This window comes from Rhineura floridana, chromosome 1 (genome assembly GCF_030035675.1).
Source record: "Rhineura floridana isolate rRhiFlo1 chromosome 1, rRhiFlo1.hap2, whole genome shotgun sequence".
NCBI classification, from domain to species: Eukaryota; Metazoa; Chordata; class Lepidosauria; order Squamata; family Rhineuridae; genus Rhineura; species Rhineura floridana.
The window spans coordinates 205,535,051-205,552,725 of NC_084480.1; the positions used below are offsets into that span (position 1 = coordinate 205,535,051).

At 40.5% G+C, this 17,675-nt stretch overlaps 1 protein-coding gene across 2 annotated transcripts in view; it reads left to right on the top strand.

The window, feature by feature from the left end:
- GMDS (GDP-mannose 4,6-dehydratase) overlaps window positions 1-17,675 on the top strand; it is a 539,446-nt gene that overhangs the window by 44,914 nt on the left and 476,857 nt on the right. For both annotated transcript variants that reach the window (XM_061590704.1, XM_061590696.1), the window contains exon 4: window positions 6,293-6,402. In XM_061590704.1, coding sequence (XP_061446688.1) covers window positions 6,293-6,402 — 110 coding nt within the window. The remainder of the gene's footprint in view (window positions 1-6,292; window positions 6,403-17,675) is intronic.

Here is a 17,675-nt window from a genome sequence, read left to right on the forward strand (position 1 = left end):
CATTTTGTTTTGCCCCTTTTCCCTCGCCCTTTCTCTTCAGAATCTGCTCCCTTTCTCTGCTTCCTTTCTGTGTGACATAGTTCAGAATTATTTAGTCTAAAGTGTTAAAATAGACCGTTTTTTATTTTAAATGTAACGGGCAGAAAAAGTTTTCACAAGGCACCTCCACAACAGCGGTTCTATAATACAGTGCATTTGGGGCTGTACATTCTCCCCCACCTGTGGGTGTGTACTGAACTCTCCCCCCACACGACTTATCTGCACAACAGCTGCACATTTGGAACTACATTCTCCCCCACCTGCGGGCATGTACAGAAGTCAACTTGGCCACACAGCTGTGCATTTGGGACTGTACATTCTCCCCCACCTGTGGGCATGTACGGAAATCCCTTGCCACACCGCACTCCCCACCTCTGTGCATGTGTTGGTGATATTTACCGCATCTCTGGGCATGTACAATGGCGGATCAACAACCAGAGGCACATTCGTCTGGGGCAAAGCAACCCTGCAAGGCCTTGCATTACAAGTCTGCTAAGCGCAAACAACCCAGACTTCACTCCAAGGCTGTGGCTAAAACCAAACACTTATCTAGCCACAGCGCCACCAAGCGAACACGTTACGTTTCTGTTCCGCCTTCTGATGCTGCTGGCCAAGAAAGATTAACAGCTCTCTTTCATTTGCCAGCTGGGTCGTCTGAGGATGACTTTGAGGGTTTTCCTACCCAGCCTGTGGATGGTCCCTCTCAACCCATTTTATCTACTACAGCTCATACGTCTCATCAGTCTAGTGAGCCCCCTGTAGCGGTGCCTCAACAAGGACAACCGCTTGCTTCTTTACTGGGACTGTAGCTGTCTCCCAAATTCCTTTTGCAGTTGAAGGATATGTCGAGCTTCTTATCACAAGAGCAGTCGAGAGTCCAAACGACTCCATTACTTCAGCACAGTGATCAACGAATTTCCTGTGCTCCGGCTCATTGCGGCTATAGTGATGTGTGCCCTCCTTCCTCACCTAACCCATTTGATGTCATCAGAGGCAGGATTGGAGATGAGAATCCCAGCTTGGAGGATCCAGCTTATTTTCTTCATGCTGAGGGAGATGAGTGGAGCGATGATGCAGAACTCGAGGAGGACATGTCATATCACCTGTTTGATACAGCCGACTATTTTCCCCTTGCTCGCAGAGTTCTGGGCACGTTAGGCCTTCAGACCCCACAGCCTGAATGTACTGCTTCTCCGGTGAAGGGGGCTAAGGTCCTCAAATCTCCCAGATCAATGGAGCACTACCTTCCTGTGCCAGACCCCATCGACAAAGTGGCCAAGGAAGAATTGGATCGCCCACTGCATTGTCCCTGGACAAGCAGCCCCCACTTTCTCATATAGGAGGGGAGCTCGTCAGTGCAGACAATACTGACGCTTTCCCGGTTGGGGGCAGATTGCTACTGTTTGTAAGTCACTGGCTGCGTCTCACACAGATCGCTTGGGTCAGAGATCTCTTCTGTCATGGTTACGAACTGGAATTTTGGCTGACCCCCCCCAGACAGATTCATTCCCTCCCTGCTGCCCAGAGTTCGAGACAGGTGCCGGATCATGCGGGAGGCCATAGCTCATCTTCTCGACATAGCTGCAATAGAACCAGTACCATTGGCGGAGAGAGCGGAAGGAGTTTACTGTCTCCTCTTTGCAGTTCCCAAGCGAGATCTGTCTTGGAGGGCGGTGCTAGACCTCAAATTTGTCAACCGCTTCGTAAAGTATCGATGATTTAAAATGGAGTCCCTGGCGTCAATTATAGAGGCTCTACATGAAAGGGACTTCCTGGCTTCCATAGACCTGAAAGAGGCTTACCTCCATGTGCCTATCTGCCCTGCTCACAGATGTTTCCTGCAATTTGTCTTCGGCCCCCATCACTTTCAATATCGGGCAATGCCTTTTGGACTCTCCTCGGCCCCGAGGGTCTTCACCAAAGTGCTGCTCACCCTGGTGGCTTTCCCTCCACCTCCAGGGTGTTCATATCTACCCTTACTTGGACGATCTGCTGATTCGGGCGGCACCACACTCGATCCCTACAGTGGGCCTTACTCCCTTTCCAACAGGACATTGCCACATCCAACCACTGGACAATCCACCTGGATCTGTCACTGCGTGCTTCCTTCCATTGGTGGACGATAGTTGAAAACCTCAGAAAGGGATTCCGAGAACCAGACAGAACTGTAATAACAACAGATGCCAGCCTGTCTGGATGGGGGCCCCACTGCAACTGCCAATTTGTTCAGGGGGTCTGGTCCAGCACAGAAGCAAGTCAGAACATCAACTGGCTGGAACTGAGAGCAGTCCATCTGGCCCTTAGGCATTTTCAACCTATATTCCTTCTGGGCCTTGTTCTGATTCGAACAGACAATACCTGTGTGAAATAACATCTGAACAGGCAAGGGGGAACCAGATCACAGTTCCTCCAGATGGAAGCGGCTCAACTCTTCGACTGGGCCGAGATAATCTGATTTCACTGAGGGCAGAACATATCAGAGGTGTTTTGAATGTTACGGCCGACTGGCTCAGCAGACAACAAGTGATCCCGGGAGAATGGAAGCTTCACCCTATGGTGTTCGACCTTCTCCAACAGTGGTTTGGCATCCTCTCGGTGGACCTGTTTGCATCCAGTCACAATTGCCAGCTACCTCGCTACTTCTCCAGGTATCTGGACACCAACGCAGAATCCGTAGATGCTCTGTTAACACCGTGGCCGGAAGGCCTGCTATATGCCATTCCCCCGATACCGCTACTGGGCAGAACCTTAAGGAAGCTATGACGCGAAAGGGCTCACCTGGTCCTGATAGCCCTGTACTGGCCTCGCTGGCCATGGTTCTCAGATCTGCTCTCCCTGTCAGCGACGGACTCTTGGAGGTTGCCACTCAGGCCAGATCTCCTCTCTCAGGGTCCGATATGGCATCCGGATCCCGAATGGCTCAGTCTGACAGCGTGGCATTTGAACAGGGACACTTGATTCGTTCAGGACTTTCTCAGGAGGTTGTGGATACAATCCTTGCGTCTAGAAAGCAGTCAACCTCTCTTATCTACCAGAGCACTTGGTTTGACTTCTCTAACTGGTGTGACTCCCAGAACATCCAACCATCTCAGGCTACTGTTCAACAGGTAATGCAATTTCTACATAGAGGTCTGAAGATGGGACTTAAACCTAACACCTTGTGTCGCCACGCTGCCACCATATCCTCTACAGGCATACCCTGCTTTAACGTTCTTAATGGGACCGGAGAGTATACTTTAGGCGAAAATTAACTTTAAGTGAAGCAATTGTCTTCACTTGTACTGCACGCAATCACCACTAGATGGCAGCGGCGTCATGCCAATAAAGTTACATTATTGTGAAGTGTGCGAACATTAAGTGGGGCATGGGGATATATGGAGCATGTACATTATAGCGAGGCATGCCTGTATTCTCTCCGTCACATCTTCTAGTGCTCCTAAGGGCTCACACCCACTCATCAAACGTTTTTTGAAGGGAGCTACCCTACTATCGCTGGCAGTTTGTCACCATTTCCCTTCGTGGAGTTTATCGAAGGTCTTGCAAGCCCTGCAGCGTTCTCCTTTTGAGCCCCTTCAATCTGTGCCATTACAACTTTTGTCCTTCAAGGTCCTGTTCCTGGTGGCAGTCACCTCAGCGAGAAGAGTGTCAGAGTTGGGGGCACTGTCCTCGGCCCACCATCTCTGTATTTTCCATAAGGACTCAGTGGTATTGCATCCAGATCCCTTCTTCCATCCCAAAGTCGAGTCACCGTTCCACTGTAACCAGGACATTGTTCTTCTCTCGTTCTGTCCGAATCCCATCCATCCACTGGAGAAGGCCTGGCACTCGCTAGATGTCCAGAGGGCCCTCAAGACCTACCTGTCTCGAACCCAGGACATACGATCGATGGATTCACTGTTTGTATCCTTTCATCCTCGTACTCTGGGGGAAAAGGTGGCCAGTTCTACGTTATCTTGTTGGTTGCGTGCCTGCATTGCATTAGCCTATGAGTTGCTTCAGCTGCCAGTGCCTTGTAAGATAACAGCACACTCAACTAGGTCAGCAGCCACTATGGCTGCTTTCGCAACCAATGCACCTCTTGCAGAGATTTGCAGAGCAGCTGTATGGTCTACCCCAGATTCCTTCATAAGGCATTACAAGATAGACCATTACACTTCTGTCGATGCCTCCTTTGGGAGGCGTGTATTGCAACAGGTTCTTTATGACAAGTAATCAGGGGGCAGTCCCTATTGGGGGCTGCTTTGGTACATCCCACATGATGGAGGCTACCTGAGGAAAATGGACCATTGGTCTCACCTGAAGGGTGATTTTCTCAGGTAGACTCCATCATGGGCCTCCCTTGGGGGCTATCTGGGTAGTTTGTACTTCTCAAATTCTCACTCTTCACAGTTATACTAGTTAAACTTTTTAGTCAGGTCAAGACCTTTTTGGAACTGTTAAAATGCATATCGTCTCTGTGTTATGATTTGGGACAATGTTTTCCTTGCTGGTAGGCCTGTTGGCCTTTTGTGTCTTTTTAGATATTTCTCACTTTGGTCTTGTCACGAATGAACTGAAGTGGGAGGGGCTCGATGCCCCAGGTCTTGACTTCAAGACATTCTTGCCTTCGGACACTAGATGGTGCTATATCCCACATGATGGGGTCTACCTGAGAAAATCACCCTTCAGGTGAGACCAATGGTCCATTTTATGTGTATCACCAGGGCCAGCCCCAGGCATGCCGAGGCCCTTGGGCACCAGCTTGTCCCGGACACCGGCATGTGTGCACGCACACACAAGTGCAGCCACACTCATGCCCCACCTACCTGTCTCCTGTATTTTGCAGCTCTGGGCTGCGCATGCAGCACTACCATTAACCAAGATGGTGGCCAAGGTCTCCCTAAGGGGCTGAAGCCTCCTCTGCCATCTTGGTTGATGGCACTCATGTGTGCTATGTGTGGGCATCTCTGCCATCAACCAAGATGGCGGCAATGGCATCAGCACCTTAGGGAAACCTCAGCCACCATCTTGGGTTACGGTAGCGCTGTGCGTGCACTGTGCACAGCTGCAAAAGAAGTCAGCAGAGAAAGGTAGGTGGAGTGAGGGAATGGTGGGCGGCTTAGAAGCTCCGTGGATTGTGGAAGGGGAGTGGAGGGGCTCCTCAGGTGCCCTTGTAGCCCCAGGGGCCCTCAGCCAGGGCCCCACCTACCTGCCCTTTGGAGCCGGCCCTGTGTATCACAAATGAAGACTAAAAGCAGTATTAAAACAAAAGTAAAATATTGCACACTAATTTTCTGCTTGGTAAGAACAAGTTCAGACATTCTTCATAGTTTTGCAAATGACACTGTCTTCTCACATAACAAAATGGAATAGATGGTAGTTGTAGTATGAGTTTGGTAATCCCAGACATTGGCCAGTGGAAACATCTCGCTTATCTCAGCAAAGCAGACTCCTAACAAATGTAGTTGCTCACACTAGCCATATAGTGAAGCTTTGCATATGTGAACATGCATAGAGGAAAACTCAGTATAATGTTTTAAATCAGGCGTTAACGGATTTAAAACTTTGTATTTATTCCTTATCTGAATCCCATATGCATGTGCACATATGCAAATTCTATGAGTTGGGCAATTGGTTATTAGCAAGCAAAACTAATGATTTCTTAAGCTATATGGTATTCTTATGGTAAGCTATATTAAAGAAACTAGCCAACCTATTTAATCTTAATATTTTCTGAATGTTCGAGATAGCATTTGTATGAAACCTGTATTCATAATGTTTTTTGAATATTCTACATTTTTTTTCAGAAGGCTGACCAGTAGAAAGCCTAATCTTTTTATCTAATATGGCTTTTAAATTACATTTATGATAGCTTGTAAATTTGTTACATATAGTAAAAATGCTTCTTTGAATGATATGGTAACATTCATATTCCATTTTGTCATGTGAGATGTCACCTGGAGATAGACCGTAAAACTTGCATAACCAAGAAAATAATGTTTGAGCTAGCCTTTAGTCAGCTATGAAGATCACTGTGCAATATGTTATTGGAAAGCAGAGATCCCTTTTGCTTTCGTGGCTACAACAATGCTTGCTAAGCTTAGACTTTTTTTAAAAAAATGAAATGAATATACATGGAAATGTCAGTGAAATGTCATTTAATAAAAAAAATTAAAATGAAAGATGATTGGGGCACTGCCTATTAAATACTATACTGTATTAATGTGCATGTCAAATTTCAGTGATCCTAACTATTTTCTTTTGTCATCTGAAGACATGAAGTTACATTATGGCGATCTCACAGATAGCACTTGCCTGGTGAAGATAATTAATCAAGTGAAGCCCACTGAAATTTACAATCTTGGAGCTCAGAGCCATGTCAAAGTAAGTAGCATATATCACCTAGCATTTTTACAGTCACGATAAACAAGTGGAGACGTGTGAAAAATTTAGCAGCACATACTTTGCTGAGTTTGTTGTTGTATCTTGCCTCTTTTTTTAGTAACTAGAAATTAAACGCAATGGGTTGGATCCATACGTGTAAATGGAACTCTGCTTTATGCTATAGGTTTCCTATTCTCTCCTTACGACAACCATTAGCACCCTACCAAAAGCCACTCCTTGAGGGTTGGGTAACCCTCCAGATATGTATGGAATGTGCACAGTAGGGCTGCAAAGGGAGGAAGGAATTGGCCTATTTTTATTGATATTGATTATCATTTTATGCAATACTGTTACCGTTAAATAATTATTATTTGTAACATTTTGGTGATAGGTATGTGCTTTTTTATACCATCTTGAAATGGATTTTAGTTTTCTACCAGCTTCCTGTAAAAATGTGTCCCTGATCTTATTCTGTCAATGTTGTAAATTTCTTGCTTTTGGTTTCTGGAATGTGGTCACTACTTCACAGGATCTTTATGACTGAGAGTTATATCCAACTAGTGATTAGACCCATTGAAATCAGTGGACAAGTTGGTCAGGACTGAAATACATTGATTTCATTGGTCTACTCTGAGAAAGATACAACCCTGAGCATTGAAATGTCTCTACATCTTTTATATTGAGTTCTTTTACACTGAGTATAATATCATTATCATTTGTATGCCACTTTCCCCCATCAATGTGCCTAAACTGCTCACAACACAAGGACAGCAGTATCAAAGCATAGTGACAACATAACACAGCAATACCAATAAACAGTTCATTTAACTAATACTAACATTAGAACAGTGTCTCAAATGTATTAGAAGACACTTTTAGTGATTCATACTGTTTACTTTATAAATGTTTGCACTTGCTTTCATAAATTTCACTATCTTCTATAAAAGTTCCTATTTTCAGAGCTCTCAATTATTTCTACTCTTCTAACTTTAGCAACATCTGTGGCCTTTTTTTCTTTCCTTTCTCTTCCATAGATATTTAATGTTTCCATCTTCTGTTAAAAGTTTTACACCATCTGTCTGTTTCTGTGTACAATTTTTACTTTTTCCTCATGGCCTATTTTTTATAAAACCACTGTGACGGTCTTTTCCATTCGGTCTTTGAAATTTGTCTCCACTTCATTCTGTAATCATCTCACAAATTCTTGTAACAGTTTTCAAATGTATACACCTGTTAAATCGACTATCAACTTTCCCAACATTTTATTCTTTGTTCAGACTTCCCTGTTGTCACTTCTCTTTCTGCACACACCCTCATGCTTCCCTCCTCTGTTCCCAGTCTTGTCAACTTCTTTTTTATTGTGTTCATGTTCAGACATACAGATGTGAGCACTATACATTTTCAAATCGTGTTGTGTATTTTTTAAAAAGAAAATTTTATATTGTCAGCTTGTCTCCTGCAACAGATATTTTGCCGCCTTCTTTAGATGTTGGACTCCTGCTCCTTTCAGTAAGATTTCTGGTGTTTCTCTTTTAAAGACAGAATTTGTTGGCAAATGCAGAATACTTTCACATACCCAAAATAGGCCTCAGTTGAGACCAAAAAGTGCCTACTGTCATGCCAAATTTGTCTTGGCTGTTCAGCAAATGTTTCAGAAACAGATGCTAATGGTCAATGTGGACTGATTGCTTGCAGCATATCAATGTTAATTAATTTTTGGCAACAAACTCTGTGGGCCAACTTAGTGTCTAATTTAGCTTTGTGTAAATATCTCAGGATACCAGGTAGGAGCCACCCTAAGCCTTATGTTTTGTAAGTTAATGAATGATAATTATTTAAGTTGAATTCTGTCTAAGTGTACTGTTGGTTGCTGATGTAAAGGTGGAGTCTTAGGTTTGGTTTCTCTTTGGGTTGATGCAGGAATATTTTATGTGTTGACATTTTGGGGGGGCCTGAATAAGGATTTTCTGTCCAGTTTATTTTTTTATAAGCCCTATTAAAGGTAAGGGAAATAAAGGAATAGGAAGTTGGTCTGGTTTCCTGTAGGAAACTAACAAAAATGAAAATGGATTATTAGAATGAGCCTATTGAAGTTCAGGAAACATGGGAAAAGTTCTTCTCAAGTCAAAATAAAAAGGATTTGACTTGTAGTATAGATGATTTAGCAGCATATATTGGCCTGATTTGCACGTAACTCCAAGCCAAATTGTGGCTTACCATGAACAAGCAAGTGTGCTGTTGAACATTTAAAAAATCACAGCCACTTCACTCATTCCCTGTTCTACTGCTGCCACAGTACCGAGAGCTTAGACATGGTTTGGCTTTACGTTACATCTGAACCTGAGGCTATACTGTGTCTTGCTCCAAAGAAACCACAAGTTGTACCCAGGTTTGTTTTGGCTTACTACTCAGTGATTTGTTTGGGGGAACAAACCAAGAGTCCAGGTTCAAATGTAATGCTAAGTCAAACCTGGTATTGCAGCAGCAACAAAGCAAGGGGCAGGTGCACAACAGCCAGAATTTTCTGTGTACCAGTACTTTTTCTTGTTCACACTAAGCTATGGTTTGGCTTAGCACTGTGTGTGAACTGAGGCATTAGGGAAAGTGAGAGAAAGCCAGAAGATATAATCGGAGTAGCAAGATGCTTCATTTAACAGTTCTTGTTTTAATATACTAATTGTTTTCACAGCTATTTGAGCAACTGCCACCAGGTGTACTCTTAACACTGCTTCCAATAGTAACTAATTTCCCAGCCAGGCAGCTATCATTGTGACAGTATTCTTCCATGAAACAGTGCTAAAGGGGTTTATCTCACACTTAAGCTTGCTCTGAGTCACAAATCCTTCTATTTATAATTTAGTTATGATTAAAATGGATAAACATTATTATTTATGGACTATTGTAACAAAATACTATCTAATAAGTTTCATGTACATATTTGGATTTTAGTTAAAATAATTGTTTTAAAAAAAACTCCTCTCTATATGGCCAGTAGTAATATTAAGCATCTTCTGCAATGGTTGATAAAATAGGCTTGTTTAGCTGAATTAATAAGTGCATGTGTGTTTTTTTAACATTGCACATAAATCTCTGCAGTCTATATCCACATTTCTGCTACAGGCATAGACAGCATTATCTAAATTTTAAAAAAATATTTTTAGTATTTATATCCCACTTTTAAAATCAGACTTTTCCAAAGTGGCTCACAGGAAAAAATAATTAAAACAATATCAAATAATTAAAGAACTGGATCTCTTCACTAACACACAGTTCATAATAATTTATTCAATGACAATAAATGCTCGCCAGTTTTTTAAAGTTAAACGTTTTGTTATATTAAACAATGTTAATTGAAATACTGAAATTCAAAAACTTGTAGAACCCTAAAAACTAACAAATTATTTAGAAGAAAATAATTGCACGCAACTCTAATTCTGCCTGGAAGTGTATACACAGCAAATGTAAGCTTCTCAGAATCTGTTTCATGGTTTTACTTGGTTGCACTGATTTTAACATCCTGTCAGCCACATTCTGCGCTACCTGTAGCTTCCAGGCCACCTTCAAGGGAAGCCCCACGTAGAGTATGTTACACTAATCCAACTGGGAAGTTACCAGAGTATGTGTCACTGTGGCCAGGCTGCCCCAGTTAAGGAATGGCGTAGCTGGTAAACCAGCTGTAGCTGGGCAAAGGCACTCTGCACCACTGAAGCCACCTGTGCCTCCCGTGGCAATATTGAATTAAGTAGTACCCAGACTATGGTTCATGAATGGTTATGACACTAAATCCTCTCCCCCAGGGGATTGTCTGCATTCTCTCTACCAAGACTCTCATTAATCCCTTTCTTGCACCACTCTGAAGTGGAAGTTTTGCAACACATGAAGTTTCCCAAAACAGCAGTCTTTGTGATCATCCCCCACTTTTCCCAGCATGAAACTGTTTCTCCATGCATAACTTAAGCCTGCATTTTCCTAAAACTTTCCCCACATCCCCTTTTAATGGGTGAAGTGGATTGCTGGCCAGCTTGCCGGGGGGGGGCAAGGAACATCATAGAAACAGCGCATAAGCATCCATACCAGTCGTATATGCTCTCAGTGCTGAAACTGCTGTCCCCAAATAAGTATCTTATAACCTCATGTAGTTCCATTGAGGATAGAAAGGAACCCATCCAGAGCTCAGGAGGAAATCTCTTTCCCAGGAAATAATAATAATTACTAATACATGATTATTATTACTTATTAATTAAATTTATATCCCACCCATCCTCCCAAATGAGCCCAGGGAGGCAAACACATCAGCAAAACAATTTATTTAGAAAAAGCATTCTAAAAACAGTTACATTCTTTCGTCAAGTGATCTTCTGGTTGCCAGGAACAGTCTACTTTACCCATCAAATGCCTGGGTAAACAGGAAGGTTTTCAAATTCATCCTAAAAGTCAGTAATGATGGAGACAGATGCAACTCACCGGGGAGGGTATTCCGTAAATGAGAAGCCATGACTGAAAAGGCCCTGTCACAGGTCAGTGCCAATCCAGCAGCCCTCGGTGGCGGCACCACCAACAAGGCCTTACTAAGGATATCGGGGAAGGCATTTTTTTAGTTAGTTGGGTCACAAGCCATTTAGAGCTTAATACGCTAGTACTAACACCTTGAATTGGGCCCAGTAGCTCAGTGGCAGCCAGTGCAGCACTTTCAGGACTGCTGACATGGTCCAGTTGGGCTGCCCCACTTATTAGCTTAACAGATACATTCTGTACTAGCTGCAGCCTCTGGACTGTCTTCAAGGACAGCCCCGCATACAGCGCATTACAATAGTCCAGAAATGCACCCAAACTCCACCTCACAGAAGGAACAGAACTAGCTTCCCTACTCGATATTCCCCCCCACCATGTTCTGCAACCACTCAGCCAGTAAAAATACACATACTGGTAAATGCTCAAACTTAAATACAATTGGCAGGTGAAAGCAAGCAGCAATTCATGGGAATGATTATATAAAAGGAAAAACTGATTTGGCATGGCTGGTGTCAGAATGGGTAGTGAGGGGAAGATGTTAGTTGCAAGTCAGTAGTAGCCTACCACTTGGGAGAAGCTGGGTAGTGGTCCAGATGAACTGGGCTATGACATTTTAGATCACCTTGGGCTGAATATACCCCACATGCCCCTGTTGACAATTGAATGGAACAGGATTAACATTCTTCACTCCTTCCATGGGCACCACATCACACTCATCACCTGGGCTGGACAGGTTTGAGTGGTCCTTTGGCAGGATGACTCCCCTTGCCTCATAGATGTTACACAACGCACAACAGTCATCTAGCAAGGTGTGAAGACCTCCACCTCACTTTTAGTTGACAAAGTGCTCTCTCTGGATGGGAAGCCTGACTACTATGGTAGTAGTTGAAATTCCTGTCAATGCTGACTCATGGGGACTTGTAGGAAGCAATCAATGAATGTGGTCAGCAAGGATGAGGGAATGCACTGGAATAACTTGGACAAGCACTGCTGGGCCAGAAAAGAAGGCTTCACTCTCAAGCTTATCTGTACTATCTAGCATATGGCTGTGTCGTGGTTCCTCCCTGAAACACTGGCGTACATGTCCGTGAACATTCCCTTTACATCCACTGCTGCTTGTAGAACCATGCAATAGAAACACTTGCAGATGTAGTATTCCAGCCCACGCCTCTGAGTTGCTGAGCATAGGATAAATCCAGCAAAATTACTGTTATTTTTGTAGATGTTAAGCATGTAGCCATACATTTTTCTGGATCACCATCACTATACTGAACATTTTTTTCTGGATAGAACCTAGTCACAATAGAACTTGATGTTGCCTGTTAACAGCAGAAAAGTGCTGTTTTAAAAACTTGCTTTCTGTGTTTTTTGATACACGTCGTTCTTTTCTACTGTGTAAATATTTTTTGTGGGAATGAACAGTGTATGAAAGTACAGTAATACCTGTCCAAACAGATTGTTTTATTAGATCTAAGAGTAGCTATAACTTTGATAACAGCTAATAATGTTTGGAATTTCTCTTAAAAATTATTGGACCACACAAATGTGTAGCAATTTACATTGTGTAAAATCTGAGTACTAGCTATAACTGTTAAGTATTGTCTAACCTGAACAAAACCTATAAATCATATATTACTTTAGTAAGGCAATATAAGTTTCTTATATTGAAACAGTTAATTGTATGATTTTCCTTTTAAATAAACAAATAAAATTTGCAGCTTGTATGCTGAAAAAGTTGTGAAATCAAATGTCCAAAAATTAACAAGTGTCTACGTTTGAGACCTGCTTTGAGTCAAATGACCCCCCTTCCCCTCCCCTCCAATGATTGGCCTTGGCGTTAACAGAGTATTCATGTTAGCACTACATAGAATAAAATCCCTTGTTGAGGGCCAGTATTTGAGGTATTATGATACTCTTGGTCCCTAAACTCTGCATATCTCTTAACTTCAAAAAACAGTTGAAGACTCATCTCTTCCAACAGGCTTTCTCTGATTCTTCAGATTATTTCCAAGTGTGCTGCTATGTTATTGCTGCTATGATTTTGCTTTACTAATGTTTGACTGTATTTATATGGTGGTATTGTATTTGAGATTAGATACGTTAATGCATATTATGTATGTATTATTAATAGCTGATGGTCTTTATTTAAATGTGGGTTATATTGGATGAGCAGTAAATAGCTCTATAGTTCCTTAATTATTGTAACGAGAGTGTTAAGATTTGCTGTGCCAGTACACAAATGTTTAGAATTGGACTTGCCCACAGATATATTGGTACTATGCCACCAAGAAATAACATGATGATGTTGCAAGAATGTTTCTTTGTGTCAGAAATGTGCTAGTACATGTATTTATTCGCACTACATTTTTCTGTTTTGCTTGGCTAGTGATCCAATAGAAAACCTTTTTTTTGGAAGTGCAGTGAATCGTTTTCTTTTTGTCAAATAGATGGCAGCAGAGTGTTACAGACAATAGACTGTTCAGCTGTAATGAAAGAAGCATGACAGACAGTAGACTTCTATCAACCTCAGCCTTGTAGAAGTTGTAGTTATATAAGTTAAATAAGAAAGAATGCTACTACTGATAATGTGCAAGAATAGAAGACTGAGAAGGTTATGCATTGCTATACATTTGCGAATAGTTCCAGGTGGGAAAAACGTAATCTTCTAAGGTATGACACCAACTCATGAAATGTGATTGAAGTAAAGCTAAGACAAATATACACATCAAAATAAATAGACAGAGAAATAGAAAATGTTCACAAGTTTCAAGTGAATTAACTACTGCCTTGGGGTGCTATGGAACTAAGCCTGTGTGTCTCTTTACAGATAAGCTAGTCAGAGAAAGGAAATGTCAGCCTTTAAATTTTGCTGGCATTATTTAAGAACAGTACTAAGGAATAAGGATTACAATTTTTTTCCAACTTGAGTTTTAAAGTGTTGGTTTTTTTCATCAGTACTGTGGCTCCTGTTTGACAATTAAAATGAAATATACATTTGTGTTCCTTTCAGGATAGGTTACTGTTGTTAAGTAGCAAAGTACCCTAAAAGAGGTTTTACTAAATAAAACATTAATCTTTAAGAGATATAATCATTATATTTCATACCAGATTTATATAAATCTGGCTGGCATCTTTAGATTTTGTAAGAGCATCTTTAATAGGATGTAGTGTCTTTGGAACAATTTTAGGCCACAGCAAAAGAACTGAATCAGTAAATAATAATATCAAGGGTCAGTAGTTGAGGTACTATGATACTCTTGGTCCCTAAGTGTTATTGCTTAATTTAAATCTGACAAATATTAATGTATTCTGTAAATATGAACACTTTCAACAATGCTAGTCCTGTTCGGAGTAGAACCATTGAAGTTAATAGCATGACTAACTTAAGTATTAATTTCAGTAGGTCTACTCTGAGTAGGACTTGGTTAAATACAGCTCAGTGTTAATTGTACAGCTTCGGCTAAATTAATGGCATGGGATTTATTTTTCTGTGTGCACACTGACTGTGAATTTATTTAGATGAAAAGACTATCTGGACATGATCCAGCCAAAATTATATCATTGTATAGCTATATGAATAAATTCAGTCAAAGTACATGCAGGAAAATAAATTCAGTGTAGCTAGTTTGGTCTATGACCGTAAATAAAAAATCAATCAGTCAATCAATCAATCAGTTCAGTGTAGCATCATTTAATCTGAGCAGTATAATTAGTACACTATTTGAACTGTTTATGTTTAAACTTTTATGGTATTTGTAGGGGGTATTAGAATTATATCACTTATATATGCAATTTACTGTTTATATTTTTACATTGTGTGCAGAGAAGCTTCGCGGTGTTTGAAAAGCCAGTTTTAGGTTAATTTGGGTTTTAAAATATCTGTTTATCCATTAAGCTGTTCTTTTTCTTTTTTAAAAAAACTAGCAGTTTAGGATTTAGCATTGGTTTCAAGAGGTGTTTTTTCTATGTAAAATTAAAAATATTGATAAAATAAATATGCTATGAGAGTTCTATTATAAGAAAATAGGTTTTTAAATTTATCCTAGGTGATTATAGTAGCAGAGTAAAAAAAGAATTTAGTGGGAAATAAAGGCACGAAGATATCAATAGTGATGCAAATTGCTGTTGACCTTCATATTCTCTGTCATGTTCGTGAAGATAGTGAGCAAATTAAACAGGGAACAAAATTATGGCTGTAGTCCAGAGAACTGCTCATGCAGCTTAGTCATATTGTCAGCTTATGGAAGGTGAGCACAAACTGTTTTACACCTGACAGTGGAAATGTTCTAGACTTTCTTGATTCTGTCAGCAGATCTGAGGTGCCGGCTTTTTTAATAGCTTCTGTCATTCATATATCTTAATTGGGGACTTTTGTCAAGGCAAAAGGTGTTACCATTTTACAATAGCGTGTAAGAGATCAGTACAAACAATTTGACCCTTATAAGTACAAGACAAGTATTTAAAGTAAGTAACAAAGATCTATTCCCATTACAGATCAAGGATGTATTTTCCAGTTGAAACTTAACATCCTAAATGTCTGATTTGTGTTGTGTTTTTTGAAAAACAAATTTAGGCTAAACTCATCCATTTACTTTATGGTGTTTTTTTTCCAGTCAGCGTACAGACATTAAAATTGTCTTTGTCTCTCCAAATAAATGCAGATACATGATACACATCTTAATATATTTGTTTAACATTTTTACACATTCAGAAGATAAAATGCTACATGTAGTATTCCAGCTGCATAAGCTATTGGGAACTTCGGAGACTAATTACAGCTCTAGAAAAGAATACAGTTTACATGACTCTTATTAAGACAAGTTACAAACTGACAGTTTGATCCATAGATTAAGAATAAATCATAAATGCAAAGAATAGAGCTTTGATGAATATTTAATAATGGACTCTATAAGATAAGGAGCACAAATGTTTGTAAAGGTTATTTTTAATTATTCCTTAAGCTTTTTAATCTCACAATGTAGCAATGGATGCTTATTTGCTGAATAGCAAACTTGTTATGATACAATGAGTTTATACATACTTTTGGCCACTGAAGAAGTAAAATATTAATGATTTCATTCAGTTGGGATGGTTTTCTAAAATGTTTTTTTAAAAGATAAGGCTGGATACAATGAAGTGTTTTAACTTTGTCTTCGTTATACTTAAACCTTTTCTATTATATAGCCACAATTAAATTTTATTTTATCGGATGTACCACCAAATAATGCAAAATTATCAACATTCATTGAACTGTATAAGCATTATATTAGCTTTATAACAAAATATTACCATAATCTTAATTTAAAACTTATTTTACATTTAAAAAACATTTTGAGTTCTTTTCCCATCACAGATTAAAAACCAGATTGTTTTAAATGCTTTGCTCTTCCTCACTTTTTGATTTATTTTTTTCCCTTAGATAAGTGATAAGAATGGGGAGCATGTTAAAATGTTGCACGTTCAAACAGATTTAAAGGAGTTTGAATAGAGCCATCTGTTTCAATGTTTAATCATCAAGCTGTTCTTGAAGAATAGGCCAAACATCCCAAGGGAACTAGTAGATACAAGTAGTTACAAAAATAATAAAAAGTGAAAACAGAAAATATGCAGATATCAAAAGTGAACGATCTATAGCAACCTTTTTTTTGCTTCTGGTTATGCTGGACCAGACTTCCTACTAAGAGAAAAATTGGCAAGTTAAAAGGTTTTATTTTCATGACAGCATAGAAATAAAGCAGCTTCTGATACACCAACTTTGTTTTCCTGCCACCATTTTGAATGGGTCTAGGAATGAACAAGGAGAGAAGGTGAGAAGTCATATGATTGTATTAAACTGTCACATTGGTGCAAGGATACCCACTTGAGCTCTCTTGCCCTCTCCTCCCCCCATGCACACCTTGCACTGTCTTCAAATCTGCTCCAGAATGTTAAGGAAGACCTTGAACAAATTTAGTGGGAACACTGGGGAGAATGTTCTGTTGCGCAAGCAGAAATCCTTGTGTTGATGGAACAGTTATCTAGTGCTATGGTGGGATCATTAATGGTTAAATTATAGGTATTTTTCGTATTAGATACAGCAACAGGTTCTGGAGATCAACTTCCTGTCTGTGAAAGCTCGCACCATAGGGGCTTTCTGTACTCTGCCACAAGAGCTCTCATTGCTCAGAGTAAAGATAAATTACATGGTGCATGTACAGGTTGAAACAAGCTACTCCATAACAGCACATCTCATAAATAAGCTACTCACTAACAGGACATCTCACAAATAATATGTGGAAAACCCCAGCATATTTATTTATTTATTTATTTAATTTGTATCCCACCCTCCCACCAGTTTCAGTGAGTGGCATCCAACTAAATAGATACCCTAGTGCAAATACTTTTGGCTGCACAAAGGAATGAGCCCTCTGTCTCTTCTCCATGTGTGCTCCTAAATCTCTTCTGGGCTTTTCCCCAGCCCTCCAGAACAGATCTGGAAAGGGTGTGGGGATGCACAGGGAGGGGAGGGGAGAGGAGAGGAACTTCCATTATATAAGTGGAAATCCTTGGGCTAGTTAGTCTATTTAGTTGGATACCACCCAATAATTAATCTATTCTAGGGGGTCATAGCAATGGGGTTGAAAAAAATGGTTGCAAGCACATAGCTAGGGATAATCTATATGGGACTAGTAAAGTAAGCATTGTCTTTGCTTTTTGTTGGTGTTCAGAGCAATCCAAATGACTGGGAGCTGGTGGAAGGTGGTCCGGCAGCGGAGGAGGCA